The sequence below is a fragment of the Xyrauchen texanus genome, chromosome 16 (assembly GCF_025860055.1).
Source record: "Xyrauchen texanus isolate HMW12.3.18 chromosome 16, RBS_HiC_50CHRs, whole genome shotgun sequence".
NCBI classification, from domain to species: domain Eukaryota; kingdom Metazoa; phylum Chordata; class Actinopteri; order Cypriniformes; family Catostomidae; genus Xyrauchen; species Xyrauchen texanus.
In genome coordinates, this window is record NC_068291.1 from 11,365,026 (window position 1) to 11,381,408 (window position 16,383).

General features: G+C 37.2%; 1 protein-coding gene and 1 long non-coding RNA gene across 4 annotated transcripts in view; both read left to right on the forward strand.

Moving 5' to 3' along the window:
• Positions 1–16,383, forward strand: part of LOC127656694 (calpain-1 catalytic subunit-like) — a 95,570-nt gene that overhangs the window by 6,258 nt on the left and 72,929 nt on the right. For 2 of the 3 annotated variants that reach the window (XM_052145144.1, XM_052145143.1), the window contains exons 4-6: positions 607–740; positions 1,082–1,256; positions 2,169–2,240. The exons of the other annotated variant lie outside the window; for it this stretch is intronic. In XM_052145144.1, the coding sequence (XP_052001104.1) occupies positions 607–740; positions 1,082–1,256; positions 2,169–2,240 (381 nt within the window). The remainder of the gene's footprint in view (positions 1–606; positions 741–1,081; positions 1,257–2,168; positions 2,241–16,383) is intronic. 3 annotated transcript variants of the gene reach the window in all.
• On the forward strand, positions 3,954–4,678 carry LOC127656698 (uncharacterized). The gene is made up of 3 exons (XR_007972205.1): positions 3,954–4,027; positions 4,453–4,527; positions 4,614–4,678. It is a non-coding gene; the product is annotated as an uncharacterized LOC127656698 (long non-coding RNA).

Here is a 16,383-nt window from a genome sequence, read left to right on the forward strand (position 1 = left end):
GGTCTTTTATCATATGTCGTGGGGACACATAATTATGTTTAAAGAAGTGGATTTTGCATAATATGTCTCCTTTATAGCTCCAAAAATCACATAAAGGCAGAATAAAAGTAATAATTTCAAATCCATATCTTCAAAAGTGATATGATAGGTGTGACTGAGAAAAGGCCTTTTTTTTTTTTACAAGAAATCTCCTCTTTCACTTTCATGAGTGAGTAGAGACTTACAAGTGAAAGTAGAAATTTATGGTAAAAAAAAAAAGTATTGAAATATTGATCTGTTATTGTAGTTAATTAATTGCTTCAGAAAATATGTATTAAACCACTTGAGAAAAATTGATTACTTTTATGCTGCCTTTATGTCATTTTTGGAGCTTTAAATGTCTGGTCACCATTCACGTGCTTTATATGGACTCACAGAGCTAAATTTCATCATTGAAAAATCTTTGTTTGTGTTCAGCAGAAGAAAGTTATTCACATCTAGGATGGCATGAAAGTAGGTAAATGATGAGAGAATTTTAATTTTTGGGTGAATTATCCCTTTAAGTCCAAGCATGGCATGTTTTATCATAATTTGTCTGATCATTACTGTTCTGCTTACATCTTTCAGTTCTGGCGGTTTGGGAAATGGTTTGATGTTGTCATTGATGACAAACTGCCAACAATCAAACGCAAGCTCATTTTTGTGCATTCAAAAACATCAAATGAGTTTTGGCCTGCCTTGCTGGAGAAAGCTTATGCAAAGTAAGTACCAGTAGGCTAGCCTACATTCTGTAAAAATGATCATGTTCTTTTTACATTCTTACTTTCTTTCTTTTTTCTTTCTATCTTTTACACTTTCATTTAAATAGTGACATAACAAACAGTTGTTTAAGATTCAGCAACAATTTGAATATTTCCCAGAATCCAAATCCAAATTTGGTTCATCTGTACATGTATTGAAGCGTATAGCTCCAGATTCACTAGAATGTTACTGTTTGGTGTTGCTCTGAAATTACAATGAATAGCCAAACCTGTTAGTAATGAAAGGATGTCCACATACTGTTGCTCATATAGCAAACTAAACAGCAGAATGTCATTTACAGGGTGTGCGGCTCCTATGCTGACATGAAATCTGGAAAAGTATCTGAGGCCCTGAAGGAGTTCACAGGTGGGGTGCAGATATGCTATGATCTGAAAACAGCTCCCACTGATTTGTGGAACCTGATGGACCGTGCAGTCAATGCAAAGGCCCTGATGGGCTGCGGCACTCTTAAAGGGGTAAGCAGTGAATTCATTTTGTAACCTTTCCAATTATATGTTGTCAAATGTCTGTTTCTTTGCCCACTCTAACCTTTTCTTTTTGATTTTCTGTTTCAAAAGTGGCTTTTTCTTTGCAATTTTTCCCATAAGGCCTGCACCTCTAAGTCTTCTCTTTACTAAATTTTAGGTAGAATTTATTGAAGCTGTCAGCAGAGGACATGTGAGGCGTCTTTTTCTCAAACTAGAGACTCTGATGGACTTATCCTCTTGTTTAGTTGTACATCTGGTCTTCCACATCTCTTTCTGTCCATATTAGAGCCAGTTGTCCTTTGTCTTTGAAGACTGTAGTGTACACCTTTGTATGACATATTCATTTTTTTTGACAATTTCAAACATTGTATAGCCTTCATTCCTCAAAACAATGACTGACTGACAAGTTTCAAGAGAAAGCGGTTTCTTTTATTTGCCATCTATGACCTAATATTGACCTTAAGACATGCCAGTCTATTTCATGCTGTGGCAACTCAGAAACAGACACAAAGACAAGGTTAAGCTTCATTTAATGAACAAAATAGCTTTCAACTGTGTTTAGTGATTTTCCAGTACCAAATTTGCAATTTAGCATGATTGCTCAAGGATGAGGTTTTGGAGTGATGGCTGCTGGAAATGGGGTCTGTCTAGGTTTGATCAAAAATTACTTTTTGAATGAAATCAATTAAAGTACCAATTTCCAGCATATATATATATATATATTTATATATATATAAATATATATATATATATGCTTGTGGAAAATCGTGACAATTACAGCTGTGAAGACCAAAAAAAACAAAAGTTCACAATATACTGTACTATTATTGCTATGATTCTTTATACACATTTTATCTGGTAGAATTACTAATATAATGTCTGATTTTCATACCATGCCAGGAAACACCTGAACAAAAATTACCTAATGGCATTATTCAGGGCCATGCGTATACAGTGACAGGGGTTTTCAAGGTGAGTCTGCACATAATCAAATCTCAGCTCACAGTGGCATCAGATTACATTTCATATCTGGAAAATAACCCAGTTCTTTAACCTTTTGATGAGTAGGAACAAATATCAGCTGTCCGGTTTGCCAATGCACGTGTGTGTGTGTGTGTGTGTGTGTGTGTGTGTGTGTGTGTGTGTGTGTGTGTGTGTGTGTGTGTGTGCATGCGCGCGCATGCGACAAGCGATAAGGAAGACTTGGCTGCGTGCATCAGATATTGAGCTCGATCAGCATGTTTTCGCTGTGAGTATACAAGTTTTAAACTATTATTGTGGTGCTTTGTGATAGTTTGGCTGTCTATTTCAGAAAACAAATATATTATATGCCTGAAAAGACTGTTTGAGTTGCTGTTTGTGTGTTTAAAAACTGTATCTGCACCTAACCAGCAGATGTGGACACGTGCGAGGGAAGATCATGCTTAGATGCGATGGCTGTGCATATATAAGCTGTGAATTAACTATACTTCCCATGCACACAGCCACGTCTGCTGATTAGGTGCAGATGCAGTTTTCTTTCACATGTACAGCAACTCAAACAGTCTTTTCAGGCATAATAAGATTGTTTTCTGAAACAGACAGTAAACTCTCACAAAAGCACAACAAAAACAGTTTATAACTCGTATACTCACACTGAAAACATGCAGCCGAGTCTGTTTACATTAGTGCTTGTCACGCGCACACACACACACACACACGCACACTGGTGCAACTATCCTTCTGAGAACTCTCCATAGACATAATGACTTTTATAATGTGCAAAATATAGATTCTATCCCATATCCCTACCCCTAAACCTAACTCTCACAAAAAAAAACATGTTGTCAAAAAAACATAGTTTAGTAAGCAATTTGGATTATGTGGACACTAGAAATGTCCTCATAAACCACATTTATAGAATAATACCCTTGTTATTACCAGTTTGTAACCTATAAGTAGTGGTGTGTGTTGGTTAGAGCAGATCTACCACCACCTAGTGTTTCACATTTTTGGAGTAAGGTTCCATCTGGCAACTACCACTGCTGTGATTTTCAACAGTGTCATTTTACTTACAAGACACAAACATTTAATTGTTCACATACTGGAAGGACTTTCAAAATTAAAAGTGTTATTTCCTGTAAAACTATCAATGTTACTTATATGTTGCGTTGCCCCTATCGACTTTGTTACATTGGCAAAACCATATATAGTTCTTTCTTTGTATTTGCCTAACAGAAACATAGTCTCTAATAAGATTTTGGCCATTTCATGATTACTTTATAGACCAGACTCTGGAGGCTGTGCTAGTCTTGACCTAACTTCACAAGAACCGTTTGTTCTGTGCCATGATGTAACTGCAAGTAAACTCACCAGTGTTCCAATAAATTTCCTTTAAGGAGAGAGACATATTCGATTTATACATTAGACACGTTATGTCCTTGTTGACTAATGTCTAGTCACGTGACATTAATTGAGAAATTGTCCTGGGGTATTTAAGGATTGTGTGTGTGTGTGTGTAGTGTCTTGTGATGTAGATATGGGTGGCTCGAAATGTCACCAAGATTATATATAATCTACAGTAGGTATATATATATAATGTTATAGCATAGAGATAGAGAGAGAGGGGTCTGGATTTGAACCCCGGTCTGCAAAAAATAAAATATCTGACGTATGATGCCTTGTGATCTCTAGGTAATGAGTGAAGGAAACCCTGTTCAGCTGGTGAGACTGCTAAACCCATGGGGACATGGCGAGTGGAAAGGAGATTGGAGTGACAAGTAAGAGCTGCTCCTAATATGCATTTCATCATATACAGTAAATGTACTGTAACAAGGTCAGTTTTGCTTGGTACAGTAACCTAAATAATGTGCTTCATGTGGTAATATCTAAAAAATATCTAAAAAAAAAAAAAAAATGGTTTAATGCGAATCAAAAATATGATTTAATATGACTAAATCAACCTGCATACATCAGGTTACACAAACAAAACAGAGGTTATACATTTTAAGGGTTAGATCCATAGAAATACAACCTTGAGGTAGCAATTGCAGGTTACCACTTTTTACAGTGCAAATCTTGAGGGTTCTTTTTAAATGGTCTCTTCTTTGCTGTTGCTGAGTGTGAGGGCCTTTGAGATGTTTTTATGGCTCATCAAACCCCATTTACTTTTAATACACCCATATATATCCAATATTTATTTTAGCTCACCCTTGTGGAAAACGGTGAGTGCAGAAGAATGCAAAACGTGCAAACATGTGGCCATTGATGGGGAATTCTGGTAATTATGAACCTTTCAATTATCTTTTCACAAATAAAGCACACGTCATATTTTGGCTATGATTTACACTCCAATTTGTACTGCAGGATGTCAATGGAAGATTACACCACAAACTTTAATGACATGGCTATCTGTTGTCCATCTCCTGATTTTCTGGATGCTTCTTCTGAATGTCACTGGACCTCCGAATACAATATTGGCCACTGGATTGCTGGGTCAACAGATGGTGGCAGCAAAACAAATACTGGTATTTTATACTCCACCCTTAAAGTTAAATAAAATGGAAGAACAGCAACTAAATGCAAACCTGTGTACTAAAAACATTTCAGTTAAAGGTGCTATATGAAGGATTGACAACAAGCATTTTAAATGGTTATTGCAGTCCAAATTCAATATATTGGAGAGTTGTCTGCCCGCCCCAAACTCTAAGCTCATGCTGGTTGCCAGAATTAGCCAAATCTACATACGTTTGAAAGGATTTCTGGGCTTTAAGATGTCTCCATCTTCCAAAGACATATTCAATATGTATCCTTGTTTTACTAAGCCTCTGGCCATGGTGGTTTTTAGATGGATGGCTTTTTATGTCGGGTGGAATCTGTGATCTCTGATCCAGTTAGTTTGCTGGCTTCCATGGCTGCAGCATGCAGTGTTGTTTCAAATCAACTAGTTCAAATCTGGCAACCCAGCAGTGTCAAAATACTATTGGTGAGTGGGCAGTGGGTGGGATCACACAGGCCAAAACATAAACAGAAATTCCAGGCTGGAATGGAATCTTCAAAGCATTGTTAGAATGTTTCATATTTCTCTAATGACATCTCGCATTTTATGATTTAGTGCAGTAAATATATTATATATAGCACCTTTAAGCCACAAACAAGTGAAAACTTTTCTTATAAGGTCTATTATCATTATAGGGTTTAATTTGCGAACCAAATTAATAATTAATTAGGAGCGTGTGAGCCACATTGTAAATACATTTACATTTATGCATTTGGCAGCGACTTACAGTGCACTTATTACAGGGACAATCCCCCTGGAGCAACCTGGAGTTAAGTGCCTTGCTCAAGGACACAATGGTGGTGGCAGCAACCTTCTGATTAACAGTTATGCTCTTTAGCCTACTACGCCAGCACCAATCCTATAACTTATTACTTTTTTTTGTTTTTCAAATTTGAAAAAAATGTAGCCTTTAAAGCAAAAAGTCAACTTGGTTTATAAGAATTCAGATGTAACTTAATAGTTATTTATCAGGGACCTATAAAGAAACCTAATTCATTGCATTTGTTGTAGAGAGCTTCTGGACTAACCCTCAATTTCAGTTGAGAATTGAGGAGCTTGATAAGGACTGTGCACGTGGGAAGTGCCCTGAAAACATACTGGTGTCCCTCCTGCAAAACCGTGAGATCAGACACAGAAAAGAACTTCCCAAATTACCAATAGGCTTCTATGTTTATGAGGTCAGTATTGATGGATGCATAAGTGTGTGACTTCTGTAGAAATTGAAGGCACTTTCAGTGACAAATTTGGTTGTGATTTTTATGTAATGCAACGTTTGCGGTATTAACGTTTTTTTCCGTTATTTCTGTTCTTTTAAAGATACCATCTAAGGCAAGTAAAAATTAAGCTAACTCACAAATATTTGGCTCATTAGTCAGATGGGCTTCTGTTCATTTACACATACTACTTTATTAATACATCAATAACATCTCATTCTCTTGTAGATGAAAGGTGTCAGTGGAAAGTTCTCATCCAAGTTTCTCAATGACAGAAAACCTATTGCAAAGACTAATATATTCAAATATTCGAGAGAAGTGACCAAATTCTTTAGACTGGAGCCAGGAGAGTACTTGATTGTACCCTGCACAGAAAATCCTGGTGAAACTGGCTCATTCGTCCTGTCTATTTTTTCAAAGCATGAGACACACTTGGAGTAAGTTGTGGTGTAGTCTTAAGCATTGTTTTTAATTTCACTTCTGTTAGGTGCATCCACAGCTCTGTGGATATTCAAAGATTAGTTCAGCTCAGTCACTTGCAGATTGGTTTTTAGTGTTAGCATATGTGTGTCTCTGTGTGTAGTTTAGGTGTATAGTAACCTGAAAAGGATAAAAGCACATATATAAAAACTGTGATGACATATGCATGATATTACATTTGCAATGCATAGTAAATAAACAGACACTGAAGAAAATAAAAACAGTTAGAGAAAAAATATATAATTTCAATCTTTCTGGAGTGTGTCTTTTTTATTTATTTCTGCTTAAGCATCTGTGATCTAACAACATTTTCTTACCAACAGGAATATTCCAGAAACTCCCAAATGAGAGTGATGAGAGTGAGGCGATTTCCTTTCCCTGCAATGCTACACAAATGGGAGTTCTAATTAAATTTTAGCTAAGCAATTTTTGCTGTTGTTGTTGTTGGATCTTTTGTTTTTATAAATTTGAAATGTTTGTCTTAATAGCATTTATTTTTGCAGTTATTAGCATTAAGGGTTGTGGAATAATTAAGGCTTCTCAACAACTTCTCTGGGTGATGTAGCTTGCTGTGTCATCACAAAGCAAAGCTTCTCCTTGTTCAAAGGATGTGTTCTTTAGGAATGTGTTTTTTCTCTCTACTCTCACGTTTCACACGTAGCTCAAACATGTATGTCAACCCCATGTAAGGTAAATAACTATTTCATTGGTGAGGGTCCAGTGGAATGTGGTTTTCTGGACCATATAACAGAATGCTGAACAAATAAACGTTGAAGAGAGATTTGATACCATTGAGTGTCTGTGTCATTTCTTTCTTCCCTCAGCTGAGCCGTATCGAGACGGGGATTGCAGATCAACAAATAAATTAAATACATTGGATAACAAAATTATCTAACAAGGGTCCTCTATGTAAGGTGGTTGATTAACTGTTATATGGCAAATCTTATTTACACTAATTGTTTGGATTTAGGGTCACGTGTGTCATATTATTAGATGGCTTAGATTGTTAGTTAGTTTGTAGGAAAAAAACAACAACATCCATACATTGATTCCAAAAAAATGTCATTAAAAGCTTTAATACACATGTATTCCTGTATTGTTCTTCATTGAATCTGCATCCATGTATTTCCAGCTTGTATGACAGTCATACTTTACTAAAGGTTTGCATTGCAAACCTGATAGCACCCACAAAAAGTCCAAGTTGCAGTAATAATGATGTATTAATGTAATGATTTTCCACCGCTCTTTTCCACATATGGACAGTGGCCAAGTCTGTCAATGTCCAAAATCTAAGACATCCAGCCAGTATTCTGAGTTTCCCAATTTAAGAGAGTACACTGGCATTTAAAGACATTACATAAAACCATTGTGTATTGTAGAAGAACACAGCAAAAGAATTGGCATTTTACATATTAGCCTACATTTTTTTTAATCTCTTTAATAACTGTACTATTATGGTAATAAACTATTACTAAACGGTAGTATTTGAACAAATAATAAGTGTTATTTTTAGTAGTATTATTATTATTATTAACAAAAGCACAAGTAACATCTTCACATAATCAATGTCATCAATAGGTCATTTCATTTACAGTTTTTGTAATCGCATGTCATTTTGATATTGATACTTTACAAACATAATCCCCAGACCAGTTGAACAGGTAAACTAAATGATTTGTTGATTTACACCTACGAGCAGTTTAAATAATCAAATTAAATAATAATATTTAAATGAATGAAAATAAATAAAAACATTGCTTTTGAATTAAATGATTGTTAAATTACTAAATTGAAGGAAGATCATTCTGTTTTTGGTGATTACCACAAATTGTGTCATTACATGCAACAACCAGGTACGGATTAACGCACGGGCCTACTGGACACTTGCCCTGGGCACTAGGCCAGCAGGGGGCCCTGGCAAATTTACTGTGTATATGTAAAAACACTTCATATAATTATTTTAATAATTTTTACTGATTGACAAACTAGGCAGTTCTGGAATACTATCAGTGGCGGCTCCTGAAAAAATTCTTAGGGGGGGCAATTTTTCTGATAACGATTAAGGTGACCCATTCAATGGGTACCGATTTCCCCTCTAGCAACATAAGTTACAGGTGGAAAGCGATATAAGAAATTAGCATCTAGGAGCCTTCATAAGCAAAAATGACATGGCTCCGCAATTAATTATTCCACTTATTCATTACTTACATTAATCCAATGTTGTGTGATGTAAAATAGCTAAACAGGACACATTTTTAAAAAGATATGTCCAGCAACAACATAAAGACAGGGGCAGCATATAAGTCAATACCAGAAGCATTTATTGACTGATCTCAAAAGTATTGGCTTACAAAAGCAAAATAAGTTATCACAGTACAAATGATCATGGGTGTTCTTTCACATTCCTCAACACTGTATAAACAATCTGCATTTCCATAAACAAATGAAATATCAGCTGAAAATACAAGTAGACAAATTGTTGAGAGAAGTGGATCTTTAGAACTACATTTTCTGGAATGTAGGATATCACCAAAGTGCTACTTAAAAAAAGCAAAGTAACGTTGTCCAAAATAAGTGAATGAACAAGTGAGGCTTGACCTGGTGTGGTCTGTGCATCTTGGCTTTACACATTGAAGACCAAACCAGAATGATGAGGTGCTGCCAAGTTTAACTAAAGAAATCTGATATACACATTAATTACTTCAAAAATGCCTCATGGTTGAATTGGAAATATGTGCACCAGAGCATAATTCACAACAAGCGAGCAGGGGCTTTTGATAGAGGCTACTGAAAATATTGATGCAAGTTATTGGTAATAAGCAATTTGTATAGACTTCCATATTCTGCCCTCTTGTATAGATTTGTGAAAATGAACATGAACAGTCAACAGAGACATTTTGCCTGAAAACAGCATTTGAAAATAATTTCTAGAAAGGTAAACACAGCTATTTGTATGGCTTTGTAAATATGAACAACCATATTCTGGCTAATTGTATAGATTTTTAAAAATGAACATGAACAGATTTTTATTTTTTATTTTTTTTTTTTACTTTTTTTGAATGAATGAAAAATAACCATTTAAAACAACATCAACTGTGAACTGATTTGGTGTGTGTGTGTGTGTGTGTGTTAGAGACAGACAGGGAGAGAGGCTACATTATTTGTACTGAAACTGTGCTCTTCTCTCTTTCAATGCAGCAAAGCGGTCAATGACTTTCTCATTGAAATCAGGCATGTTGAGGACTAGTTCCCTCTCCATGGAAAGCATGGCCAGTGCATTCAGACGTTCCTGGCCCATTGAATTTCGCAGGAATGTCTTAACTCGTGTCAAAGTTGAGAAACATCTCTCAGCTTCAGCTGTTGTCATGGGAGAAGTTATGATGATGTTCAACAGAGTCACAGTCTCAGAAAATGTCTCCTGGAGGTTGTAGCTCATGAGAACCTGGTACAGTGCCAGTGCACCACAGCAGCCCTTGAATTCAGGATTCTCATAGATCAGAGAGAGTTCTGTCTTGAGCTTTGCCTTGTTCAGCATGGAGTATGCGTTCACAGTGGCATTCAGAGCCTCATCAGGAAATGAATGGCAGTACCTTTCAAACATATCTGCTTGTAGTAAGGTAGCACTCACAAGGTGGCCAGTGAAAGAGAACCTTGCTTTGGTGTGTTCCAGGATGGTGTTGCAGACCTCTTCAGACAGCCTCTGCTTCTCCTCTTCTCTCAAAGATGTTCTGGGTCTTTTGGCTCCTGTTGCTACTTGCAGCTGCTGTTGAGAGGAGTCCCTGAAGGCAAACAGAACAATGTGTTTGTTAGGCTATGTACAGTACTGTAGTCTATGTGATGCACAGGTATATGCAATTTATCTACGTATGGTACAAATATTTCATTTCTACTTAAAATGGGCAGGGATGCATAAAGTCTTTAGTGTTTAAGTTAGCCTTTGTGTCTCACCTAGACTGGATGTTCAGCACAGTATACAGTATATAAAGTGAGCTAGATTAAACCACTGGCCATATATAATGAGAATAATGTAATTTCAAAAACAAATGCAGTCTCCTTTCATGCATACATTTTCAAATGACAAATCTCTGCTTTGAGAACGATAGAATGATATTGTTTAATCTTACCTTATGGCCTGCACGCTTTTTGTGAAGCTGCCGAGGGCACGTTTGATGAAGACAGCATCGATGTCCTTCTTCTGGAGCTTCTGATACAGAGTATCGACGTGGGGCATGATTTTGTGAAAAAGCCACAGGAAAAAAATGAAATCTTCATCATGTAGCATCCTCACGTAGCCAGATGCCTCTCTCACGGTGGGCTGGTCAAATGAACCCAATGAACCCGTCCTGATGGCCTCAAAACATTGTATGAGGTCGTCTCGATTCTCATAGACAGTGTTCACGACTCTGCTGTTGAAGTTCCATCGTGTGGATGAAGCTCTGGGCAGTCTTCGTGCAACAGTCTGGTCAAGAATGCTGGTCCGTTTGGGTGACCGGGAAAAAAAAGTTGCAATCCCGCTCAGATCGGAAAAGAAAATATTAACTTTTTTGATGCGAGAAGTAGCTTGCTGCATGATCAAATTCAGCTGATGCGCATAGCAATGCACATAATGGGCATTCTTGAAATGCTCACGCACCTTTTGCTGCACACCAGCCTTCTCTCCCCTCATCACACTGGCTCCATCGTAAGCTTGCGCAATAACTTTGACTTTCTCGTCGTCGGCAAAAAGACCGTTCAGTCTCTCCAAAAGCACACTGGCAATTGAGATTGAGGTTGATTCCGAGATGGGAAGAAACTCAAAAAAGCGTTCCTGCACTTTATTGTTGGGATCGATGTACCTCAGCACAAGCACCAGCTGTGTCTGTGTAGAAACATCCGTGGTCTCGTCAGCTTGGATGGCTACGAAGTTCACCGACTTCACCTCCTCAACAATATGTTCCCTCACGACCGCTAGCATACACTCCAGTAGCTCATTTTGAATTGTCTTCGATGTGCCCTTGAAAACTTTTGCATTTTTAAGATGCTCATCAAACACCTCATCTAACTGTGCCACAAAGTTGACCAGTCCAAGAAAAATACCTGGGTTGGTGGAGCCCTCGGTTTCATCTTTGCCTCGCAAAGCTAACTCAAACACTCCGCAAAACTTCACACACTGGATTAATCGGTTGAGAATGCGACGGACAGCTAGCCTGTATCCCTCATCCAGTTGAGTGGCAATGTTCACTCTCCCCAAAGCAGACAATCTCAAACAGCTATCCATGTGGGTCTTTGACAGCTCATGTTTCTTGATCTTTTCTGAAAGATGGTGCATGTCTGTTACACCAGTCGCCGTCCAAGCAGTGCTTTCTGCCGAGCCGCCTTCAGGGTGAAAGAGTAGGCAGGGGTAGCAGAAGACTGCATTGGCTACGTCGCAGCCTGCTAGCCAGGTTTTTCGTTCGTACCAATTTTTTGAAAATCCTCGAGTGTAGGACTTTCCCCCTTTAGTAGAAACCTGTTGAATGATTAAATTTGGTCTGGGAGGTCCTAATTGTTTCGTTGACAATTTATCTTGATTCGTTCGCTGACTAAAAAGAACTTCTTTCAAAGAGACAATCGAGTTGCACTGAACACTATCCATCTTGACAGTAGTATGTGAATTGATTGACGCTGCTACCCGCTCTTTTCTTGTTCATGGTTACGTTACGTATGACGAAAGCGCGTAAGTGCAAGCCCTCCCGGAACCCATAGAGATTGTATTGGCTAGTTGATTTTAAGAACGTTCCATGATTGTCAGACGTCACTGGTGGGCGATGGTATTTCCGGTCTAATGCTACGTTAGGTTCATCGACGACGCCGGTAACTGTCAGGTAAGTCTAGGACCAGATAAACATGGCTTTCTACACCAGATCCCTTCAACATCTGCCAAGGATAACGATAAATGACGTACACTGAATAATTCAAGCGTCATCATCGGCTCCCAAGAGCAAGAGGGAAAAGGGTTTCAAGATATACGTCTCTTCATTCATTGACAATTATGAAGGTAAGTTATGCTATGTCTTTAGCTAGCTGTAGCCCTAACGTTAGCGATGATGCTAGGTGACGTTAGGCTAGAAAGTAACCTTTACAAAATACTTATTAAACGATTAATTTTAGTTGTTGGTCACATGTGGTTTATTATATGTTCATTTTACTATCTGACATTGAATAAATGTATGGGCGTTTCTTTAACAAGGGGCACTTTTAGGCTTTGAATAAAAAAAACTTGTTCAAAAGTCACGTAACACCGTCTCATAAGTTTAAATTATTTGTCTAGTTTTAAGGTCTGTAAGAGGACAAACTTAGATTACAAGAGAAGTTATGAGACTGTGTTAGTCTCATAACTAAGAAGTTATGAGTTATTCTGTTTTTAGATAACAGCAGTGAAATGTCATTTCCACCACATCTCAATGCTGTTATTTAAAAACAGAATAACTTATGTCAGTCAAGAATTGTCTAGGATCATTTTTGTAACTAGTTTTATCAGTTTTTCCACAATGTACAATAATTATACATTTGTCAATGAGATAAATTAACTGCCCTAAGGACCAAACGGTGAACTGTACACCTGTCACACTCTGAAATGTAATACTGGTTTGGGTAAGAGCTTATTAGAAAATAAATGACTTGCATTTTTATATTAAGTAGAGCATGATCTCAGTAAATTGTGGATACATTTTTAATGTGTGATGAGAACTTTTTAAATATTTTTTAAAAATGTGGGTGGTGATGGAAATTACAATGAATTAACGTGAATGTAGAGAAACAGTGGAGATGTTTATTAGAAAAACAATTAAACTCATCACACTCAGTAAACTCAATTCACAAAGCCATTAAACATAACCACAACTGTTTTTAGTGTAGTGCTGAGTTTGATGTATACAACTGATTTGTCTCACAGATGAACGGTTACAGTGCGTGTAAATAACTGACACAACTTATGGCAAGGCAAAAATATAAGCAATAAATGATGCAACAAAATTGAATTTTCATTCATCTAAATGAAATCAATTAATATAAAAGTATAATTTAGAAATAAAAATAATATTATAATCTAAATATAAAAAGTATTGTAATGTATTATAATATAAAAAGTATTACACAAATCTACTCTTGCAATCCATATCAATTGTACTTTGGTCATATTTTTAAAAAATGACATTTTTGGTTACAAAGTACATAAAAGTGCCCATAGTCTAAGAATCACCCATATACTAATGACTTGTGTTGTTCAGTTACATGTATTGACAGTATTTGGTTATCCCCAGTATCAAGTAAAGACAGACAGGGACAGTCAGCATCCGTGCTACCCGTCATAGATCTTTGAGGAAACATGAGAAACCTCACACCATCAGAGTAGGATGAAAGACAGTTCAGTTGTTCGTCTGATCCAACCAGTTCTGTTCTGGGGCTTCAATTTGGCAATGATGGGTTAAACTGGCAAACAAATGTATAATTACCTAAACAAGTTGAACATCTTAGACAACTATCTAGCTAGCCAAACGTTTGAAGTAGTTAACACTATGATGACACGTGCCTGCCCTATTAGTGTTCTAGTACACCTACCATTCCTATATGAAACCCCAGAAGCTGGTTGTTGAGACAGTTGCTTTGCTGTTTATATTGTGTTGTGTTTAACTTACTTTCTTACTAACCCTAAAATGACCTCATTCTCTAACTCATAGTAGCTAACTTGAAAAATAATGCAAAATGCACTTTTGACTTTGAGATATCTGATCAGTTTGTGATCTCTGCTGATTATAACACACTTTTTTGTTTTTTAAAAGATTGTCCTAGAAGACTCCACTCCTGTTCAGCTCTATGAGGTTGAGTGCTCCTGTGTGGCTGGCAGAGCCTTAATCATAATGTTGCACTACTGTATCAGACTGTACAAAACATGTGTTTGTGTGAAAATCAATGTAAATAGTTCTCTTTAAGAAATGCACATGTACATAAACAACAAACCTATACAAGGTACCTTTTGTTATTATGAATTCAGTGTTAGTAGTTATTAGATTACATTACATTTTATTGTCATTTAGCAGAGTACAGGTGAATGACCAATGAAATGCAGTTGACATCCAACCAGAAATGCAAAGAAGCATTAAAGTACTGTTGAGTACTGTATTATGTGCAGTTATGTGGACTAGTTATCTACAAACTCATAAAAAATGTCAAACGTTGCATCACAATGTTACAATTATAGGAGCCATGTTATTGTTGAGTGTAGTATGACAGCTTGTGTCTTTGTATAATAAATGTCTGAATTAATTAATGTATTTGTGTTCCTCCTGGCAGTGTAAAAGACAATAAATGACATGCAAACATTGTCAATATTTCAGACAATTTTCTGAAAGGTATATCACAAGATACAAAAAAACAAACAGCATAGTAAATTACAAAATATATAAGCAGTATATGGAAGCTCATAGAGAAAAATACAGTCCTTGGCGCTGGTAAACAAAAATTGTTCCACTCAAAAAGACATGGCACAGCTCCTTGAAAAAGTTTTCGGCGTCCTGTGGTTATGATGAAATCTTCTAGCTTAAAATGTCGACTGCATACCCGGTGTTATCGGTAGGAGTGAAGTTCTCGCGTCTTATCTTGACTAGCCACTGAGCTCGTACCTCAGGCTGATGCGGAAAACGATGAAAACTTCAGAATTATACCTCGATGAAACGGCACATCGAGGAACACTACAATGTAATTTAGAGTTGCCAATTTGATACTGATATGTAAGACGGTTCTTATTTACTGTTAACATTTTACATACGGTACTCACTGATAGCTTGCCACTCACTCTTCCACAATATCTACATCGGAAATACCGGTAGTAACCTAAACCGGAAGTCCCCCCGCCCACCACGCAGATTTCGAACGTTCGTCGCGTCACCTGTGCACATAGCGAATTGAGAGCTCTGATATTTGAAAAAAAAATTTTTTACATGAGAGTCTATGGGAGACTTCTGGGGCGATTTTCAACCTGACTGAAATCGCCCAAAAAGGGGCGGGGTCATTTTAAGCACGACTTTAGCCTGATTGGCAGATCAGACATCTAGATTAGAACACTGATAATGACTGTTGCCGTGATAGAATTGGTTAGAAAAAAAATCCCTCCTTTTCACGTTTGGCAGTGCGTCGCCCATATCGCCCTAATTAACACACCGCCCCTGATATACTCGAATAAAAATATGATATGGACCTTCGGACAGCGGTGCAACTGCTTGAATCATTACATGAGTTTGTATTATCTCTATTAGCAAGAACTATTTGAACACTTTGAGAGGAACGCTTTAAGTGTGCAAGGTGTATGTCAGTCATATAAGCATGAACGAATCAAGAAAAGAACAACTTTTGCTGACAAGGCCACAGATGGTGATGCAGGCCATAGTGGAAGCCGTAAATTTCAAGTGGACACATTTAATATTACACATTTAATATTAGTCGACTACCTTGATCACAGACTGGATTCCTATAAACACACGAATAGTCTCTTTGGTGTTCTATTCAGACTCAGAATCCGACAGCAACATTATTACAGGAGCCTGTACAGGAGCTACATAACCTTTCTACTTTTTAACCTGATGACTTGAACAGCTGTCATGCTGATGAGCTGATACAGTTCAGATCTTTCATTTCAATGGAGCCGGATCAAACATGCTGAAAACAATTATAGATCATGGCTGCCATCAGTTTACTCAATATGCATGTATGTTGCCCCAAAGCTTTTCATCACCCTGCCAGTCAGCAACTGTGAAGGAGTATGTTCATTTTCTCTCATTGCAAGAGTAAAAGCCTAAATTTGCTGTCTTTGGCCAACGAAATCAAGAAAGATACCCCTCAGCTAAAGTAAAACCAACATTTTTACTAA